The sequence below is a fragment of the Rhinoraja longicauda genome, chromosome 15 (genome assembly GCF_053455715.1).
Source record: "Rhinoraja longicauda isolate Sanriku21f chromosome 15, sRhiLon1.1, whole genome shotgun sequence".
In the NCBI taxonomy this organism is placed as follows: Eukaryota; Metazoa; Chordata; class Chondrichthyes; order Rajiformes; family Arhynchobatidae; genus Rhinoraja; species Rhinoraja longicauda.
Window position 1 is genome coordinate 43,341,851 of NC_135967.1, and position 21,009 is coordinate 43,362,859.

The 21,009-nt window shown below is 47.4% G+C and overlaps 1 protein-coding gene across 2 annotated transcripts in view; it reads left to right on the plus strand.

Annotated features, from left to right (window-relative positions):
* The window catches only part of kdrl (kinase insert domain receptor like), a 234,052-nt gene that overhangs the window by 204,282 nt on the left and 8,761 nt on the right, over positions 1 to 21,009 (plus strand). For both annotated transcript variants that reach the window (XM_078412567.1, XM_078412568.1), the window contains 5 exons: positions 4,435 to 4,534; positions 7,300 to 7,405; positions 9,914 to 10,047; positions 11,194 to 11,284; positions 12,968 to 13,068. In XM_078412567.1, coding sequence (XP_078268693.1) covers positions 4,435 to 4,534; positions 7,300 to 7,405; positions 9,914 to 10,047; positions 11,194 to 11,284; positions 12,968 to 13,068 — 532 coding nt within the window. The remainder of the gene's footprint in view (positions 1 to 4,434; positions 4,535 to 7,299; positions 7,406 to 9,913; positions 10,048 to 11,193; positions 11,285 to 12,967; positions 13,069 to 21,009) is intronic.

Genomic DNA, 21,009 nt, shown 5'->3' on the forward strand with positions numbered 1-21,009 from the left:
TGGGGGGGAAGAGGGGACAGGGAGGGGGGAGGGTGCTGCACCAATGCAGGAGAGGTTTGGGCCCAACGGGTCCACTTGATCTAGTAAAATTGCTAATGATGAGGATAAAAGGAATTTGAAAGTTTTCAATGTAATATTAGACACAAGAATCGGCAGCTATGGTGGCACAGCGGTAGAGTTGCTGCCTTACAGCGCTTACAGCGCCACAGACCAAGGTTCGATCCTGACTACGGGTACTGTCTGTACGGAGTTTGTACGTTCTCCCCGTGACCTTGTGGGTTTTCACCGAGAATTTGGGTTTCCTCCCACACTCCAAAGGCGTGCAAGGTTGTAGATTAATCAGCTTGGTATATATGTAAACATTGGTCGGTGTGGACTCGGTGGGCCGAAGGGCTTGTTAACATGCGGTATCTCTAAACTAAACTGAAAAGAGCATGCAGGTGCTGGAATCTTGAGCAAAACACAAAGTGCTGGAGGAACTCAACGGGTCAGGCAGCATCTGTGGAGCGAATGGACAGGCAACGTTTCGGGTTGGGACCCTTCCTCAGACTGATTAGTCACTGACTGATCAATGTGAAGAAGGGTCCTGCCCTGACTCCTAGCCTGCCCATTGCTTCCCCAGATGCTGCCTGACCAGCTGAGTTATTTTGGCACTGTGTGTTATATTAAATACCCATTGTGAGGAGAGAGAAGGGGGGGGGGGGGGGGTGGGGGGTTATGCTGGCATGTAAACTAAGATGGAATGAGTCTGATTTGATCAAAGTATCAACTGGAATTAGCTGATGGAGCTTCTAGTTTAGTTTAGCTTAGTGATGGGAGGCGTAGTGGTAGAGCTACTGCCTTACAGCGCCAGAGACATTAGTTTAGTTCCGGATGTTCCAGTGACCTCCCACATCTCAAATGGCACCCGGAGGAAACCCATGCAGTCACAGGGAGCACGTGCAGACTCCACGCAGACAGCACCCAAGGTCAGGAATTGAACCCAGGTCTCTGGCGCTGTAAGGCAACAGCTCTACCATTGTGCCACTGCGCTGCCTCTTGGTCCCCGATCTCCCAACCCACCTCATTGCACTTTTTTTCAAAATTACCGCCAGACTCAGGAAAAGCTTCTTCCCCTCTGTTATCAGGATATTGAATAGTCCTGCTGTAAACTAGGGTGCAGTCGCGATCTTCCAACCTACCTCATTGAGGACATTGGACAGATATTTTTCACTGTAACTCTATTGCTATAATGCACGAAAACTATGTCCTGAACTCTGGTACTTTGCTGTTCGCATTACCTATTTATTGCACATTTACGGTACTCCTGTACAGTAGTAATTGGGCAGGATACCATGTAAAGATTTCCACTGTACACATGACAAAAATAAACCAGAAATAAACCAGATAGCACAGTGATTTGTGTTGGAGGGAAGAGGGCAAGCCAAGAGTTCTTATCCTTTCTTGTTACATCATAAGTTAAATCAATCACTAGCTCATGGCAGTTCCTCACAGCTTTGTAGGTTTGGCGACTATTTATTTGTGGCAACTTCCTGCAATTCTTTTCCAATGTTTTGAAATGATGTTTGCATTTTTTTAAATAGAAGATTACGAAGGAAAAAGCAACACAGAATCTTCTCATTTCTCTCCAAGCAAACTCAAATGTCCGTCCAATTTTAGAATTAGTTTAGTTTAGTTTAGTTTAGTTTAGTTTAGTTTACTGTCACGTGTACTGAGGTACAGTGGAAAGCTTTTGTTGCAGGCTAATTAAAATGGATTCCAACTCGTAGTTGCTTTCCCAGTTGAATTCCTGGTAGAAGTCACTCCTGCACACCCTCCGCTTTACTTCCAAACGTCTTCCATTGAATTGTTTCTTAAGGATCCCGTTCAAGTCAAGTCAAGTCAAGTCAAATTTATTTGTCACATACACATACTCGATGTGCAGTGAAATGAAAGTGGCAATGCCTGCGGGTTGTGCACAAAAATAATTACAGTTACAGCATATAAATAAAGTTAATAAGTTACTAAACATAGCACAAAAAGTGTCGACAAAAATTTAGTCTCTGGGGTTATCAAAGTTGACAGTCCTGATGGCCTGTGGGAAGAAGCTCCGTCTCATCCTCTCCGTTTTCACAGCGTGACAGCGGAGGCGTTTGCCTGACCGTAGCATCTGGAACAGTCCGTTACTGGGGTGGCAGGGGTCCCTCATGATCTTGCTTGCTCTGGATCTGCACCTCCTGATGTATAGGTCAGCTCCAGATCTGAAAAAAAATCTCAAGGAAAAGTCCATCAGGAGTTGATAGATGTTCACAATCAGGTTCGGCCCGATAACCCTGATTTGCCCTAATTCGAAGAAGGACATCCTTGCTATTGAGGCAGTGCAGCGTAGGTTCACGAGGTTAATCCCCCGGGATGGCGGGACTGTCATATGAGGAAAAATAGGAAAGACTGGGCTTGTATTCACTGGAATTGAGAAGGATGAGAGGGGATCTTATAGAAAGGTATAAAACTATAAAAGGACTGGACAAGCTGGATGCAGGAAAAGTGTTCCCAATGTTGGGGGAATCCAGAACCAGGGGGCACATTCTAAGAATAAAGGGGAGGCCATTTAAAACTGAGGTGAGAATATTTTTTTTCACCCAGAGTTGTGTATTTGTGGCATTCTCTGCCACAGAAGGCAGTGGAGGCCAATTCACTGGATGAATTTAAAAGAGAGTTAGACAGAGCTCTACGGAATAGCGGAGTCAGGGGGTATGGGGAGAAGGCAGGCACGGGTTACTGATTGAGAATGATCAGCCATGATCACAATGAATGGCGGTGCTGGCTCGAAGGGCCAAATGGCCTCCTCCTGCACCGATTTTCTATGTTTCTATGTTTCTATGATAGATCTGGATGACATTTTGAATTCAATCTCCTATTTGTGCCAAGCCAGTAGATTGGTGTCGGTGTATTATTGACACGTGTACTGAGATACAGTGAAATATTTTTGATTGTGCGCTATCTAAAGATTGGCAGTGTAAGAAAATAACTGCAGATGCTGGTACAAATCGAAGGTATTTATTCACAAAATGCTGGAGTAACTCAGCAGGTCAGGCAGCATCTCGGGAGAGAAGGAATGTGCGACATTTCGGGTCGAGACCCTTCCTCAGACTGAGTTAGTCTGAGGAAGGGTCTCGACCCGAAGCGTCACCCATTCCTTCTCTCCTGAGATGCTGCCTGACCTGCTGAGTTACTCCAGCATTTTGTGAATAAATACTAAAGATTGGCATTGGTATTGGTATTGTCATGTGTAGTCATAGCATCATACAGTGTGGAAACCTGCCCACACCAGCCAACATGTCCCATCTACACGAGTCCCACCTGCCTGCATTTGGCCCATATCCCTCCAAACCAGTCCTGCCCGAGTACCTGTCTAATTGTTTCTTAAACGTGGCGATAGTCCCTGCCTCAACTACCTACTCAACGGGTCAGGCAGCATTTCTGGAAGACATGGCCTCAGGTCTAGAGTTCAATGTTTCTTTAATATCACATGTTCAGAAATACATTGACATTTTGCATACAGTTCAGTAAAGTATTACTACACATAAGCACAATCCCCGATGAAGTACAAAGTGCATGGAAATAGTCTACTGAGACCATACACAAGAGTCGCCAGGGCTTGGCAACACTTTCAAAGTTTGCTTTAAAGGTCCATTGACCGGGTGGTGTTGCAGGGTTTGCCAGGCCAAGCAAAGCAAAGCTGTAGGTGTTCTCCACCACTGCTCCACAGCTCCGTACCACTGCAGGCCACGTCTGGTCCACGACCTCGGTCTTCTGCACCGGCACCCGACCCAGTCGAGCCCCAGGCTGCTGTAGGGCCTCCAGCCACCACCACAGACCCTTCTCTAGACTCTTGTCATTAACTCTTCAGAATCTTACAATCAGATTGTAATTAACATTGAGTTTGACAAGTAGACTGGCAATGATCAGTGTTGAGTCTCAATTCGGATTCATTTGGAAAGCCAATACCTTCAGCGTTAATCGTGAATAGTGAAAAGCTTGGATAGAGTGGATGTGGAGAGGATGTTTCCACTAGTGGGAGAGTCTTGGACCAGAGGTCACAGCATCAGAATTAAAAGGCGTTCCTTTAGGAAGGAGATGATGTGGAATTTCTTCAGTCAGAGGCTGGTGAATCTGTGGTATTCATTGCCACAGAAGGCTGTGGAGGACAAGTCAATGGATATTTTTAAGGCAGAGATAGATAGATTTTTGATTAGTACGGGCGTCAGGGATTATGGGGGAGAAGGCAGGAGAATGGGGTTAGGACGGAGAGATAGATTAGCCATGATTGAATGGCGGAGTAAACTTGATGGGCCGAATGGCCTAATTCCGCTCCTATCACTTATGAACTTAATGAAGGGAGAAAGTTGGTGGGGAAATCAGCAAACTTTAACTATTTTCTTCTCTCTACTGTAGGAGCCTCACCATATCCAGGAGTCCAGATAGATGAAGAATTTTGTCACCGGCTTAAAGAAGGAACACGGATGAAACCACCTGAATATTCCACACCGGAAATGTAAGATTTTGCCACAAAACTCGTAACGTTTTTTTTTTTTAAGTGTATCGTTCCAATCGGATTCTATTCCAATCCTAAATTATAGCAGATGAAGAATAAACGTCACATCAAGATTTGCTTTTGAAGATCAAAAAAGATGGTACAATACTAGAAATAATATTTAAATTCTGGGCCTAGAAGTCAGAAGGACATAATTCCAGAAAATGCTGGAAATGCTCATCACGTCAGGCAGTGTTAATGGAGGGAGAAACAGAAATAATAACCCTCAGAGAGTAGCCGCGAGCTGAAATGCTATCTCCATTTCTCCTTCCACGGATGCTGCCTGCACTGCTGAGTTTTTCCAGCATTTTCTGTTTTTACCTCAGATTTCCAACACCTGCAATATTTTGATTTTCCTCTGCTGGAATATATTTCCTGTTGTCTGGAGTAATTTGTAGCGGATCTTAACTACAATTAGTTAAGCTGCACAGTGACACAGCGGTAGAGTTGCTGCCTTACAGTACTTGAAGTGCCGGGGACCCAGGTTCCAGGAACCAGGACTACGGGTGCTGTCTGTACAGAGTTTGTACGTTCTCCCCGTAACCGCGTGGATTTTCTCTGAGATCTTCGGTTTCCTCACACACTCCACAGGTTTGTAGGTTAATTGGCTGGGTGCATGTGTTTGGGCAGCGTTGAGCTGAGAACTGCACTTGTGAAATTTTAGTGGCAAGAAAAGCTATTTTGTTTCTCCAAGATCAAACCAAGACCAGCAGCAGCTGAGGGGGTGATCAGATAGGGCGATCTATATAAAATATAAAACATTATTGAGGGCGTGCACCGTAGGTTCACTAGGTTAATTCCCGGAATGGCGGGACTGTCGTATGTTGAAAGACTGGAGCGACTAGGCTTGTATACACTGGAATTTAGAAGAATGAGAGGGGATCTTATCGAAACATATAAGATTATTAAGGGTTTGGACACGCTAGAGGCAGGAAACAAGTTCCCAACGTTGGGGGAGTCCAGAACCAGGGGCCACAGTTTAAGAATAAGGGATAGGCCATTTAGAACGGAGATGAGGAAAAACCTTTTCACTCAGAGAGTTGTAAATCTGTGGAATTCTCTGCCTCAGAAGGCAGTGGAGGTCAATTCTCTGGATGCTTTCAAGAGAGAGTTAGATAGAGCTCTTAATGATAGTGGAGTCAGGGGGGTACGGGGAGAAGGCAGGAATGGGGTACTGATTGAGAATGATCAGCCATGATCACATTGAATGGCGGTGCTGGCTCGAAGGGCCGAATGGCCTCCTCCTGCACCTATTGTCTATTGTCTATTTAAGTTTAATTTATTTAATTTTGTTTATTATTGCCACATGTACAATGAAAAGATTTTGTTTGTGCGCCATCCAGTCAGAGAAAAGACTAGTTTAGTTTAGTTTAGTTTAGTTTAGTTTATTGTCACGTGTACCGAGGTACAGTGAAAAGCTTTTGTTACATGCTATCCAGCCAGTGGAAAGACAATACATGATTACAATCGAGCCGTCCACAGAGAATAGACACATGATAAGGGAATAACGTTCAGTGTAAGGTAAAGCCAGTAAAGTCCAATCAAAGATAGTCCACGTGTCACCAATGAGGTAGATCGCAGTTCAGGACTGCTCTCTAGTTGTGGTAGATAGCAGACTATACATAAATACAACAAACCTGCCCATAGTAAATGATAAAGGGTCCAACATTCAGTGTAAGATATATAACATTGAAGTCTGATAAAGCCTATGAAGCTACGGCAAGTAATATTTTTATTGTTTCATCGTTGGTAAATAAGGCAATTAAACTCACTTGACCCGATCTTGAAGCTCTCCCTTGACACGGACTGGAGACCACAATCATTTAGGTCAATTAGAGGCTTCCCACCACTGTCCAGATTCCAGAAAATGTAGCTTAACCATTCAACCCTAAATATTACATCCCAGCGGTATGAATATTGATTTCACTAATTTCAAGTAGCCCCTTCATCCCCTCTCCCTCCGGCGCTCCCCCACCCTAGACGTCCTGCCAGTCCTACTGTTCATCTCCCCTCATTACCACCTCGGCACGGTGGCGCAGCGGTAGAGTTGCTGCCTTACAGCGAATGCAGCGCCAGAGACTCAGGTTCGATCCTGACTACGGGCGCCGTCTGTACGGAGTTTGTACGTTCTCCCCGTGACCTGCGAGGGTTTTCTCCGAGATCTTCGGTTTCCTCCCACACTCCAAAGACGTACAGGTATGTAGGTTAATTGGCTGGGCAAATGTAAAAATTGTCCCTAGTGTGTGTAGGATAGTGTTAGTGTGCGGGGATCGCTGGGCGGCGCGGACCCGGTTGGCCGAAGGGCCTGTTTCCACGCTATATCTCTAAATCTAAAAAAAACTCATCCAGAGCCAACAATGGACCATTGTGGGCTCCACCCTTCTTTGGTCATCGGTGCCGGCTCGGATTTGTTCCGTACCTTTGTTCCATACCTCTCCCCTGACTCTCAGCCTGAAGAAGGGTCTCGACCCGAAACATCACCCATTCCTTCTCTCCAAAGATGCTGCCTGACCCGCTGAGTTACTCCAGCTTTTTGTGTCTATCTTTGGTTTGAACCAGCAGCTGCAGTTCCTTCCGACACGACCCAAAATATTAACGCTGTTTCTCTTCTCACAGATGCTGCCCGACCTGCTGAGTGTTTCCCGCCTTCCCTGTATTTATCTCAGATTTCCAACGTCTGCGATGTGTAGATCTGATCTCATTCACGGTCTGTGTTTCTGTTCCAGCTATCAGACAATGCTGGACTGCTGGCTTCAGGAGCCCGGCGACAGGCCCACCTTCAATGAGCTGGTGGAACAGCTGGGGTATCTATTGCAGGCCAATGTCCAGCAGGTAAGAGGGCTTCAGCATTAGGGTTCCATGTTAGCCGGGACATCCCGTATATTGGCTGCTCTTGTCCGTATTAGACCCAAGCGCCGCTGTAGGCCTGGACAGTGTAGGCTAACGGAGTGTGTTCAGGGAGCAGGGCCGAGTGTGTTCGCCGGAAGGAGGTTGCGTAGCAACCCGCCTCCCGGCCCGGGCGGCCGCCATTGGTGGAGCGGGAGCACATGGCCGCTGGCTGGGGGAGGTCACGTGGGGCGCGGGCGCGGGCGGTGACATCTCCTTTTGTCCCTTATTTGGGAGTGAGGAAGTTGGCAACCCCTACTCAGCGTGGTAAATATGATATAGTATTGGGAAGTCTGGGATGTGGCTAACAGCCGTGATTGAATGGCGGAGTAGACTTGATGGGCCGAATGGCCTAATTCTACTCCACTCACTTATCACCTTAGATGCCGCGATAGCCCCTGCCACAACGCCCTCCTCCGGCAGCTCGCTCCACACACCCCACCCACACCACATGTGTAGATGGCAACGGAGAGAGAGAGGGGGGGAGTGAGGAGGTTGGTCTCTATGGCGACCAGAAACACCAACCTCCTGGCCTCCCACTCTGCCTCTCCCCAGCAGGAGATACACAACCACTCCCAGACCACTGTGACACATTATCATGATTCAGTTGCCAAGTGCTTCCCCTGTTTGTTCTGTGATCTTACTCTACCGTACAAAAGAAATAGGTTGGACCCCTGCTGCCTGCTTGTATTCAATAGTTCTTATTAATTATAACCTCTTTCTCTCTCTCATACCCCTCTCTCTATCTCTCTCTCCCACACACACACCCATCTCTCTCTCTCTCTCCCTCTCTCCCTCCCTCCCTCCCTCTCTCGCTCTCTCTCTCTCCCTCTCTCTCTCTCTCTCTCTCTCTCTCTCTCTCTCTCTCTCTCTCTCTCTCTCTCTCTCTCTCTCTCTCTCCTCTCTCTCTCTCTCTCTCTCTCTCTCTCTCTCTCTCTCTCTCTCTCATACCCCTCGCCCCCTCTATCTCACCCCTCTCTCTATCTCTCTCTCCCACACACACACCCATCTCTCTCTCTCTCTCTCTCTCTCTCTCTCTCTCTCTCTCTCTCTCTCTCTCTCTCTCTCTCTCTCTCTCTCTCTCTCTCTCTCTCTCTCTCTCTCTCTCTCTCTCTCTCTCTCTCTCTCTCTCTCTCTCTCTCTCTCTCTCTCTCTCTCTCTCTCTCTCTCTCTCTCTCTCTCTCTCTCTCTCTCTCTCTATCTCTCTCTCTCTCTCTCTCTCTCTCTCTCCCCCCCCCCCTCTGACAGTTTCCACATCTGTTGGCAGTGTGTGGGAGTGTGTTGCTGACATTTTGCCGAGACCATCCAATACTCTCTGGTGGATGGGACTGTGCAATGTTCCACCAGTTGCAGCAACGACCCATTGAGATGTGGGCCAAACACCACACTTCTTTATTCAAGCCTGTCAACTTGAGTGATTGCTGAATGAATAGCAGAAGCTTTAATAAACTAAAACAGATTAGGACTCCCACTGAAATTAGGAAGTCTAATAATCTCCAATTAAATCCCACATGTAGTATACATGTGGCACAGCGGTAGAGTTGCTGCCTTACAGCACCAGAGACCCGGGTTCGATCCTGACTACGGGTCCTGTCTGTACAGAGTTTGTACGTTCTCCACGTGACCACGTGGGTTTTCTCTGGGTGCTCCGGTTTCCTCCCACGTTCCAAATACGCAGTGGTTTGTAGGTTACTTGACTTCTACAAAATTCTCTCTAGTGTGTAGGAGTGCTAGTATGCGGGGATCGCTGGTCGGTGCGGACTTGGTGGGCCGAAGGGCCTGTTTCCGCGCTGTATCTATAAAGTAAAATAAAGACTCAATGAACATACTGAATGGTGGGGCAGGCTCGAGGGGCCGAGTGGCCTACTCCAGTCCTTATTTTCTTGTGTTGTCTAATCCTGCCCCCAATTACATAAAGCTACACTCCTAGTTAGGGCAGCACGGTGGCGCAGCGGTAGAGTTGCTGCCTCACAGCGCCAGAGACCCGGGTTAATTCCTGACTGCGGGTGCTGTCTGTACGGAGTTTGTACGTTCTCCCCGTGACCTGCGTGGGTTTCCTCCGAGATTTTCCCACATTCCAAAGACGTGCAGGTTTGTAGGTTAATTGGCTTGGCATAATTGTAAATTGTCCCTGGTGTGTGTGGGATAGTGTTAGTGTGCAGGGGTCGCCGGTCGGTACGGACTCGGTGGGCCGAAGGGCCTGTTTCTGCGCTGCGTTTATCTCTAAACTGAACCAATGTTATGACCGCACTGCGCAAAAAAACGTCAACCTACTGCAACCAAAATGTAAAATGATTTGAATAATACGCAGCTGCTTGATAAATGTTCAAAAATTCATGTTTTTTTAATAAAATCAGCAGTAAAGATTAATGAAACTGTGCAGATATGAGCTGACCAGAGCCCTGTTCAAATCAGCTTCTCCTTTGCTGACGTGTATTCATTCCCTTATTGCAGGATGGAAAAGATTACATCCCTTTGAACATGCCGAGGCAAACACACCATGATTCAACCCTCTCCTCGACAGACCCCAGCCTCACCGAAGACACGGCAAACCCAAAAGTTAATTACAATGGCACAGGAAACCTTGGGTAATGCACCCTTTGTTCTTAATCAAGGAAAGTCCATTAAACTGTAGGAAAAGAAAACAAAGCTCTTTTCCTGTTTAAAACGTTCTGGAAACATTCAACTTCTCTTTGTCTTCTGTCCCTCTCTGTCCCCCTCTTTCACCTCCCCCTTCCCAGTTCTCCCACTCGTCTTCCCGTCTCCTACTCCATCCTATCTTTGTCCCGCCCCCTCCCCTTGACATCAGTCTGAGGAAGGGTCTCGAGCCGAAATGTCACCCATTCCTTCTCTCCCGAGATGCTGCCTGACCCGCTGAGTTACTCCAGCATTCTGTGTCTACCTTCAACTTCTCTTTTGTTCTTATGCCATCTCCTGTTCGAAACGCTGTACCTGTCTGGTGTGGATGTGTTTCCACTGGTGGAAGAGCCCAGGACAGAGGGCACACATGTCCGAGGTTATGGGGAGAAGGCAGGAGAATGGGGCTAGCAGGCAGAGATAGATCAGCCATGATTGAATGGCGGAACACATTTGATGGGCTGAATGGCCTAATTCTACTCTTATCCCTTATGGCCTTATGGCAGCCACAAAGTAAAAGGACGTATCTTTAGAAAGGAGACGAGGAGGATTTTTTTTATTCAGAGGGTGGTGAATTTGTGGAACTCTTTGCCACAGACGGCTGTGGAGGCCAAGTCAGTGGATAATTTTAAAGCAGAGATTGATAGGTTTCTTGATTAGGAAGGACATCAAAGGTAAAGGGGAGAAGGCAGGAGAATGGGGTTGAGAGGGAAAGATAGTTCAGCCGTGAATGAATCAATGGTGGAGTAGACCCGATGGACCAAATTACCTAATTCTGCTCCTAGCATTTATGGACATATGAACTTAAGAAATGGAAGGAAGATTGAATGGCAGAGTAGGCTTGATGGGACAAATGGCCTAATTCTGATCCTTAAAGCTATGAACCTATGAACCCGAGTCTCAACAACTCTACTGCTGTACCACTGTGCCACCCTTGAGGTTTGCAGAGATTGGGATGAAAGGAAAAGATCAGGAGCAATTGAGTAGTTGACAAATCTGGGCCACGCAGACTTGATGGGCTGAATGGCCTGGTTCTGCTCCTATGTCTTATGGTCTTATGGTCTAGTGTGAATTGACACTTTCTCTCTCATTCATAGGCTCAACTGCAATAATCCGAAGAGGAGGCCATTAAGCGTGAAAACATTTGATGAGGTTCCTGTAGAAAATAAGACTACTGTGATAGACGAGGTATGTTTTAAATATGGGTCTGCCATAGAATCGTAGAAGATGGAGGTTACCTGGTTCATCAAAATACTATGGTTCAAAAATTGCTATTGATATTGGTATTAGGGTTGCCAACTTCCTCACTCCCAAATACGGGACAAGGTGACGTCACCGCCCAGCCAGTGGCCACTTGCTCCCGCTCCACCAATGGCAGCCCTGGTGGCCGCCATTGGTGGAGCGGGAGCACGTGGCCGCTGGCTGGGCGAGGTCACGTGGGGCGTGGGGCGGTGACGTCACCCTTTGTCCCTTATTTGGGAGTGGGGAAGTTGGCAACCCTAGCAATACAGGACAAGGGCGGTCCCGTACGGGACAAACCAATTTAGCCCAAAATACGGGATGTCCCGGCTAATACGGGACAGTTGGCAACCCTAATGGGTACTGATACTGATTTATTATTGTCCTGTGTACCAAGGTACAGTGAAAAGCATTCGTTTTCTTTTAGGTTTGCCTGCTATTCAATTAAATCCCATCAGACTACATCATTAAAAGTCGCTATAATCTGAATATGCAAGTCTATAATTAATACCGATTTGTTAGTGTAGATGCCACCGTCTCTCTGTACAAAATATTTTGTTTTCACTTCTGCCAAGGCTCCCATATGAAACAAATCAAAGATTTTGAGAAGAATTGCATTTGTTAGGAAGCTATCAGCATCAATTCTTGCAAACCAATGGCATCAAAATGAGGCGTACAAAAGAACTGCAGATGCTGGTTTTAAACTGAAGATAGACACAAAAAGCTGGAGTAACTCAGTGGGACAGGCAGGATCTCTGGAGAGAAGGAATGGGTGACGTTTCGGGTCGAGACCCTGAAGAAGGGATTCGAGCCGAAACGTCACCTGTTCCATTTTCTCCAGAGATACTGCCCGACCTGCTGAGTTACTCCAGCTTTTTGTGTCAATCTTCGCTTCAAAATGAAAATCAGCTTCAGTAATTGAGCAGCATTTGTCCATTGTATACAATGATTAATGGTGGCGTGATTTAGAAATGAGTAAGATAGAGACATGGAGTCATTCAGCATGGAAGCAATCCAAAGATAGACACAAACAGCTGAAGTAACTCAGCTGGTCAGGCAGCATCTCAGGCAGCATCTCTGGAGAAAAGGAATACGTGACGTTTCGGGTGGAAACCTTTCTTCAGACTCATCAGACTCTTCTAGAAGGGTCTCGACCTGAAACGTCACTTCTTCCTTTTCTCCAGAGATGCTGCCTGACCCGCTGAGTTCCTCCAGCGTTTTGTGTATATCTTTGGTGTAAACCAGCATGGTCCAAAGACGTACAGGTTTGTAGGTTAATTGGCTGGGTTAATTCAATGTAAAAATTGTCCCTAGTGTGTGTAGGATAGTTGTCAATGTGCGGGGATCGCTGGGCGGCGCGGACCTGGTGGGCCGAAGGGCCTGTTTCCGCGCTGTATCTCTGAATCTGAATGAATCTGCAGTTCCTTCCAATGCACGGGAACGGGCCCATCTCCATGCCAACCAAGAGGCCCCATCTAAGCGTGTCCCACTTGCCTGCATTTGCCCCGTGTCCTCCTAAACCTTCCCAATCCCATATACAGTACCTGGTCATTGCAGAGAATGAGGAGCAGGCCAAGGAAGGCTGGCAGTTCTGCGGTCGGAGGGTCTCATTGGGTGTGTTGTGGTCCCCAGGAAGGAGAAACTGACAGTGGAATGGTGCTGGCCTCCGAAGAACTGAAACGTTTGAAGCACCTGGAGACCAAATCCTGCTCTTTTGGACTGATAACACTGGCGTGAGTATGTCCAGCCCTTTAGGCTTAATTATAAACCATGGAACAATTAGGCGACAAGAGAATTTCCACTTCGTGGGTTGTCAATGCTGTTGTTTGGGAAGGGTGTTCTATTTGGTAGTTTAAGTGTTATGCTTCCTCCGTTCATTCCAACGGAAAACCAGGGAAGTTACGTATCAATAAGTTTGAATGTAATTCCATTCAGTTCAGTTCAGTTTAGTTTGGTTTAGGAAAAAAACTGCTGATGCTGGTTTAAATCGAAGGTAGACACAAAATGCTGGAGTAACTCAGCGGGTCAGGCAGCATCTCGGGAGAGAAGGAATGGGTGACGTTTCGGGTCGAGACCCTTCTTCAGACTGATGTCAGGGGAGTGGGCGGGACAGAGATAGTAGTCGGAGACAGTAAGACTGGTGGGAGAACTGGGAAGGGGGAGGGGATGGCGAGAGAGGGAAAGCAAGGGCTGTCTGAAGTTAGAGAAGTCAATGTTCACACCACTGGGGTGTAAACTGCCCAAACGAAATATGAGGTGCTGTTCCTCCAATTTGTGCTGGGCCTCACTCTGACAATGGAGGAGGCCCAGGACAGAAAGGCCAGATTGGGAATGGGAGGGGAAGTTGAAGTGCTGAGCCACCGAGAGATCAGGTAGGTTAAGACGGACTGAGCGGAGGTGTTCAGCGAAACGATCGACATTTTCCTCCCCTGACGTCAGTCTGAAGAAGGGTCTCGACCCGAAACGTCACCATTCCTTCTCTCCAGAGATGCTGCCTGACCTGCTGAGTTACTCCAGCATTTTGTGTCTCCCTTTAGTTTAGGTTCGTTTAGTTCAGCTTAGTTCAGAGATAAAGCGTGGAAACGGGCCCTTCGGCCCCACCGAGCCTGCGCCAACCAGCGAACACCCGTTCACGCTAGTTCTACGTTTTCCCACTTCCTCATCCACTCCATTACACACTAGAAGGGCAATTTACAGGTGGCCAATTGACCCAAAAACGTGCAAGACTCTGGGATGTGGAAGGAAACCGGAGCAAACCCACGCGGTCGCAGGGAGAACGTGCAATAGACAATAGACAATAGGTGCAGGAGTAGGCCATTCAGCCCTTCGAGCCAGCACCGCCATTCAATGCGATCATGGCTGATCACTCTCAATCAGTACCCCGTTCCTGCCTTCTCCCCATAACCCCTCACTCCGCTATCCTTAAGAGCTCTATCCAGCTCTCTCTTGAAAGCATCCAACGAACTGGCCTCCACTGCCTTCTGAGGCAGAGAATTCCACACCTTCACCACTCTCTGACTGAAAAAGTTCTTCCTCATCTCCGTTCTAAATGGCCTACCCCTTATTCTTAAACTGTGGCCCCTTGTTCTGGACTCCCCCAACATTGGGAACATGTTTCCTGCCTCTAATGTGTCCAATCCCCTAATTATCTTATATGTTTCAATAAGATCCCCCCTCATCCTTCTATATTCCAGTGTATACAAGCCTAATTGCTCCAGGCTTTCAACATACGACAGTCCCGCCATTCCGGGAATTAACCTAGTGAACCTACGCTGCACACTCTCAATAGCAAGAATATCCTTCCTCAAATTTGGAGATCAAAACTGCACACAGTACTCCAGGTGCGGTCTCACCAGGGCCCGGTACAACTGTAGAAGGACCTCTTTGCTCCTATACTCAACTCCTCTTGTTACGAAGGCCAACATTCCATTGGCTTTCTTCACTGCCTGCTGTACCTGCATGCTTCCTTTCAGTGACTGATGCACTAGGACACCCAGATCTCGTTGAACATCCCCTCTTCCTAACTTGACACCATTCAGATAATAATCTGCCTTTCTATTCTTACTTCCAAAGTGAATAACCTCACACTTATCTATATTAAACTGCATCTGCCATGTATCCGCCCACTCACACAACCTGTCCAAGTCACCCTGCAGCCTTATTGCATCTTCCTCACAATTCACACAACCCCCCAGCTTAGTATCATCTGCAAATTTGCTAATGGTACTTTTAATCCCTTCATCTAAGTCATTAATGTATATCGTAAATAGCTGGGGCCCCAGCACCGAACCTTGCGGTACCCCACTGGTCACTGCCTGCCATTCCGAAAGGGACCCATTTATCCCCACTCTTTGCTTTCTGCCTGTCAACCAATTTTCTATCCATGTCAGTACCCTACCCCCAATACCATGTGCTCTAATTTTGCCCACTAATCTCCTATGTGGGACCTTGTCGAAGGCTTTCTGAAAGTCGAGGTACACCACATCCACCGGCTCTCTCCTGTCAATTTTCCTAGTTACATCCTCACATAGATGTGAGGCAGCAAATCCCACGCAGACAGTACCCGAGGTCAGGATGGAACCTGGGTCTCCAGCGCTGTGAGGCAGCAACTCTACTGTCGTGCCACTGTGCCGCCTTTATTGTTCAGTTCCCACCGTACTGTAAACATAACCATGGGTCTTAATCAGGAGTACTTATGTCAATCTATGCTTTCAGATCATTGTCACTCAGTAAAAACTCATTTGAAATGGAATAGGACAAAATGCTTCCGATATATTGAACAGCAGAGGAGTTAATCAAGTATTGCATCAAAGCGATTTTTTAATGATCCTTCGATATAAAAACTAATTGTGACTGAGTGTCACGTATAAGATTATTAAGGGGTCGGACACGTTAGAGGCAGGAAACATGTTCCCAATGTTGGGGGGAGTCCAGAACCAGGGGCCACAGTTTAAGAATAAGGGGTAGGCCATTTAGAACAGAGATGAGGAAAAACCTTTTCAGTCAGAGAGTTGTGAATCTGTGGAATTCTCTGCCTCAGAGGGCAGTGGAGTCCAATTCTCTGAATACATTCAAGAGAGAGCTGGATAGAGCTCTTAAGGATAGCGGAGTCAGGGGGTATGGGGAGAAAGCAGGAACGGGGTATTGATTGAGAATGATCAGCCATGATCACATTGAATGGCGGTGCTGGCTCGAAAGGCCTACTCCTGCACCTATTGTCTATTGTCTATTGAGTGCCGACCAACAATTCATTAGCGTCATCTGGGAAATAATAAAGTCTTTTCAAATGTTCACAAGTGATCATTCCCAATTAGCACCAATCCTCAAACAATTTTTTTGTTTAGTTTAGTTTAGAAATAGGCCCTGAGTCCGCACCGACCAGCGATCCCCACACATTAACACTACCCTACACGCACTGGGGACAATTTTACTTTTTTTTAAATACACCAAGCCAATTAACCTACAGACCCATACGTCTTTGGAGTGTGGGAGGAAACCGAAGATCTCGGAGAAAACCTACGCGGTTCGCGGGGAGAACGTACAAACTCCGTACAGACAGCATCCGTAGTCGGGATCGAACCCGGGTCTCTGGCGCTGTAAGCGCTGTAAGGCAGCAACTCTACCGCTGCGCCACCGTGCCGCTCGTTTTTAATTGATATTTTCTGAAGTAAATCCGATTCTCCCTCAGTAACCTCACTGTAATGTACAGGTGGTTAATCTTGGCTGTGTTAATCATCCTGTACATCTGCAAGGATATCATGAAAAGATTGCATTTGAACATGAGCAGTTAATAATAAGGAGCAGTTAAACTTTAGTTATGACTGCAACCTGATGGAATGGACAAATCTTGCCAGAGTACAATTTCTGCCCTTGGGAGAAATTTCGCTGGCGGCGAATTTGTAAGGCTCAAAAAATCTCTCGCTGACTGGTCAACTAACGCTAATACTATGTCTTTTATCTCGGGCTCCGGTCATCTGGTTATTTTCCAATCAGCACAAATATTTTCATGTTTCCTCTTGTATCTCTTGACAACGTTAATACCTGCAGCTTCAAAGCAGAGAATGGCCCCAGAGATACCACGAGAAATTGTCATCTTTTCATGAATGAATCTTTGTTCGGAAATAGTGGCCATTTCTCCTCATTTCAATTTGTCCCACGCCAAGGGCTGTTTTAACCATGCTTTGTCCTTTTCTTGCCGGTCGCTTCGAGTTCCAATGCCCACTTGAATGGAGACAGGCCCTTTATTATTCCTTCATTTTCATGTCAGACTGGCTGATTTAGCCCTCTCACTGATATTGGCCAGGTACACCGAGTCTGACACGTACCAACTGCTTCCCGTTGCGATCTCCATCACAATTAACCGCATCACAGCATGACCAGACATGTCCAAAACTTGCTGTGAGTGCATCACTGTTCAGTGAACCCAACCAAGTTGACTATTTGTGTAGGAAGGAGATGCAGACGCTGGTTTAAACGGAAGATAAGACACAATATTCTTGCCATAGAGGGAGTACAGAGAAGGTTCACCAGATTGATTCCTGGGATGGCAGGACTTTCATATGAAGAAAGACTGGATAGACAATAGACAATAGACAATAGGTGCAGGAGTAGGCCATTCAGCTCTTCGAGCCAGCACCGCCATTCAATGCGATCATGGCTGATCACTCTCAATCAGTACCCCGTTCCTGCCTTCTCCCCATGACTCGGATTGTACTCGCTGGAATTTAGAAGATTGAGGGGGGATCTTATAGAAACTTACAAAATTCTTAAGGGGATGGACAGGCTAGATGCAGGAAGATTGTTCCCGATGTTGGGGAAGTCCAGAACAAGGGGTCACAGTTTAAGGATAAAGGGGAAGTCTTTTAGGACCGAGATGAAAAAGTTTTTTTTCACACAGAGAGTGGTGAATCTGTGGAATTCTCTGCCACAGAAGGTAGTTGAGGCCAGTTCATTGGCTATATTTAAGAGGGAGTTAGATGTGGCCCTTGTGGCTAAAGGGATCAGGGGGTATGGAGAGAAGGCAGGTACGGGATACTGAGTTGGATGATCAGCCATGATCATATTGAATGGCGGTGCAGGGCTCGAAGGGCCGAATGGCCTACTCCTGCACCTATTTTCTATGTTTCTATGTAAAAGGCTGGAGTAACTCAGCGGGTCGGGCAGCATCCCTGGAGAGAAGGAATGGGTGGCCCTTCTTCAGATGGGTCTCGACCCGAAACGTCACCTATTCCTTTTCTCCAGACATGGTGTCTGACCAGCTGGGTTACTCCAGCTTTTTGTGTCTATCTTCGAAGTTAACTATTTGCTTTGAGCTACATTTTAGCTTAAGGACGAGTTGCCCCTCTTTCACCGTTACATTTTCGCTGCCTATTTGCATCGACCAACGGATTAGCATGAATGAGGAAAGACACAAAGTGCTGGAGTAACTCAGTGGGTCAGGCAGCATCCCCGGAGAACAAGGATAGGTGACGTTTTCGGGTCAGGACCCTTCTTCTGACCGCCTTAGTCGGCTGAGTCCGATTAAGTGTCCATAGTAAGGTCTATTCTGACCTTCTTCATACTAAGCCGACTAACAGAGTCAGAAGAAGGGTCCCGACCTGAAACGTAACCTATCCATGTTTTCCAGCAATGCTGCCTGACCCGCTGAGTTACTCTTGTAAAACCTGCATAGTGTATTGGTTTGGAAATCGTCACCTGCAGTTTCTTCCAACAACAAACTGACTAATATTCTTCGAAGGTATTTATTCACAAAATGCTGGAGTAACTCAGCAGGTCAGGCGGCATCTCGGGAGAGAAGGAATGGGTGACGTTTCGGGTCGCCCGAAACGTCACCCATTCCTTCTCTCCCGAGATGCTGCCTGACCTGCTGAGTTACTCCAGCATTTTGTGAATAAATACCTTCGATTTGTACCAGCATCTGCAGTTATCTTCTTATATGACTAATATTCTTCGTGGGTGTTGTTTTAGGCTTGAAGATGACTTGCTTGCTGTCCAGTTCTGAGGTTGCCTGTCTGTGGATTATTTTAGCCACACAACTCAGAGACTGGGCTCAATCATGTCCTGTACATGCACGGCATGTGGCGTTTGCACATTCTCCCCGTGACACGTTCTCTCTGGAGCGCCAGCGGCTGGCTCTGGAGAGGGTCCAGTGGAGGTTTACGAGAATGATCCCAGGAACGAGTGGGATAACATATGGTTAGGGTTGCCAACTAGATCTCCTCAACTTGGTCAAAAAGGCCCACTTCAAAAAGTAATCACTACTCTACTCACTCCGACCTGCGCGAGATAGATAACCACTTATGAGGTGTTTGCGCAGTAATCAACCAGAACCAGAACCAGAACTGCCCTGTATTAGCCGGGACATCCCGTATATTGGGCTAAATTGGTTTGTCCTGTATGTCCCGTATTAGGCCAGGAGGGCGCTGTAGGCCCGGACACTGTCGGCCTGTACACTGTAGGCCCGGGGGCTACTGTAGGCCCGGACAGTGTAGGCCCGGGCGCCGCCTAACAGAGGTTGCTTAGCAACCCGCCTCCCGGACCGGGCGGCCACCATTGGTGGAGCTGGAGCACGTGGCCGCTGGCTGGGTGAGGTCACGTGGGGCGAAGGTGGTGACGTCACCATTTGTCCCTTATTTGGGAGTGAGAAAGTTGGCAACCCTACATATGGTTAACCTTCCGACGGCACTTGCTGGAGTTTAGAAGGATGAGGGGGGACCTCATTAAAACTTACCGAATAGTGAAAGGCCTGGATACAGTGGATGTGGAGAGGATGTTTCCACCAGTGATCACAGCCTCAGAATTAAAGGACATTCCTTTAGGAAGGAAATGAGGAGGAATTTCTTTAGTCAGAGGGCGGTGAATCTGTGGAATTCATTGCCACAGAAGGCTGTGGAGGCCTAGGCAATGGATATTTTTAAGGTTTGATAGATTCCTGATTGGTACGGGTGCCAGGGGTTATGGGGAGAAGGCAGGCGAATGGGATTAGGAGGGAGAGATAGATCAGCCACGATTGAATGGCGGCGTAGACTTGATGGGCCGAATGGCCTAATTCTGCACCTATCACTTATGACCTTATGAAGTATGTGACATCATGAGAGGTTGGATAGGCTAGACTGTCAGAACCATTTTACAGGATGGAGATTTCAAAGACTTGAGGGCTTAGCATTAAGGTGAGAGGCAGCAAGTTTAAAGGAGAGGCAAGGTTCCTTTACAGAGTTGTGGGTGTCTGGGACATGCTGTCAGGAGTGGTAGAGGGGGCAGATACCATAGTAGCATCTAAGATACAATAGTGGATTGGAGCATGGATGTGCAGGGAATGGAGGTATATGGGTCAAGTGCAGGCAGAGGAGATTATTTTAACTTGGCATTATGTTTGTCATGAACATCGTGGGCCTAATTGGTCTTTGTATCTGCCTCCACCACCACCCATGTCGGCACGGTGGCGCAGCGGTAGAGTTGCTGCCTTACAGCGAATGCAGCGCCGGAGACTCAGGTTCGATCCTGACTACGGGCGCCGTCTGTACGGAGTTTGTACGTTGTCCCCGTGACCTGCGTGGGTTTTCTCCGAGATCTTCGGTTTTCTCCCACACTCCAAAGACGTACAGGTATGTAGGTTAATTGGCTGGGCAAATGTAAAAAAAAATTTTTTAATTGTCCCTAGTGTGTGTAGGATAGTGTTAGTGTGCGGGGGTCGCTGGTCGGCGCGGACCCGGTGGGCCGAAGGGTCTGTTTCCGCGCTGTATCTCTAAATCTAAAAAATCTTTTTAAAAATGGCAGCGTGTTCTAGACACCCATCTCTAGTCGGTATGGACTAGGTGGGCCGAAGGGCCTGTTTCCGCGCTGTATCTCTAAACTAAACTAAACCAAACTAAGCTGTTAGAACTGCTGCCCCCTAGCGCCAGAGTCCCGGGTTCGATTCTGACCTCGGGCGTTGTCTGTGTGGAGATTGAACGTTCTCCCCGTGACCACATGGGATTCCTCTGTTTCCCCCCCCCCCCCCCCCCCCCACATCCCAAGGATGTGCAGGTCCTATTAATTGGTCCCTGGTGTGTAGGGAGTGGTTGAGAAAGTGAGATAACATGGAACGAGTGTGAATGGGTGATCGATGGTCGGCGTGGACTAGATGGGCTGAAGGGCCAGTTTCCATACTGTATCTCAAAACTAAACTATTTACT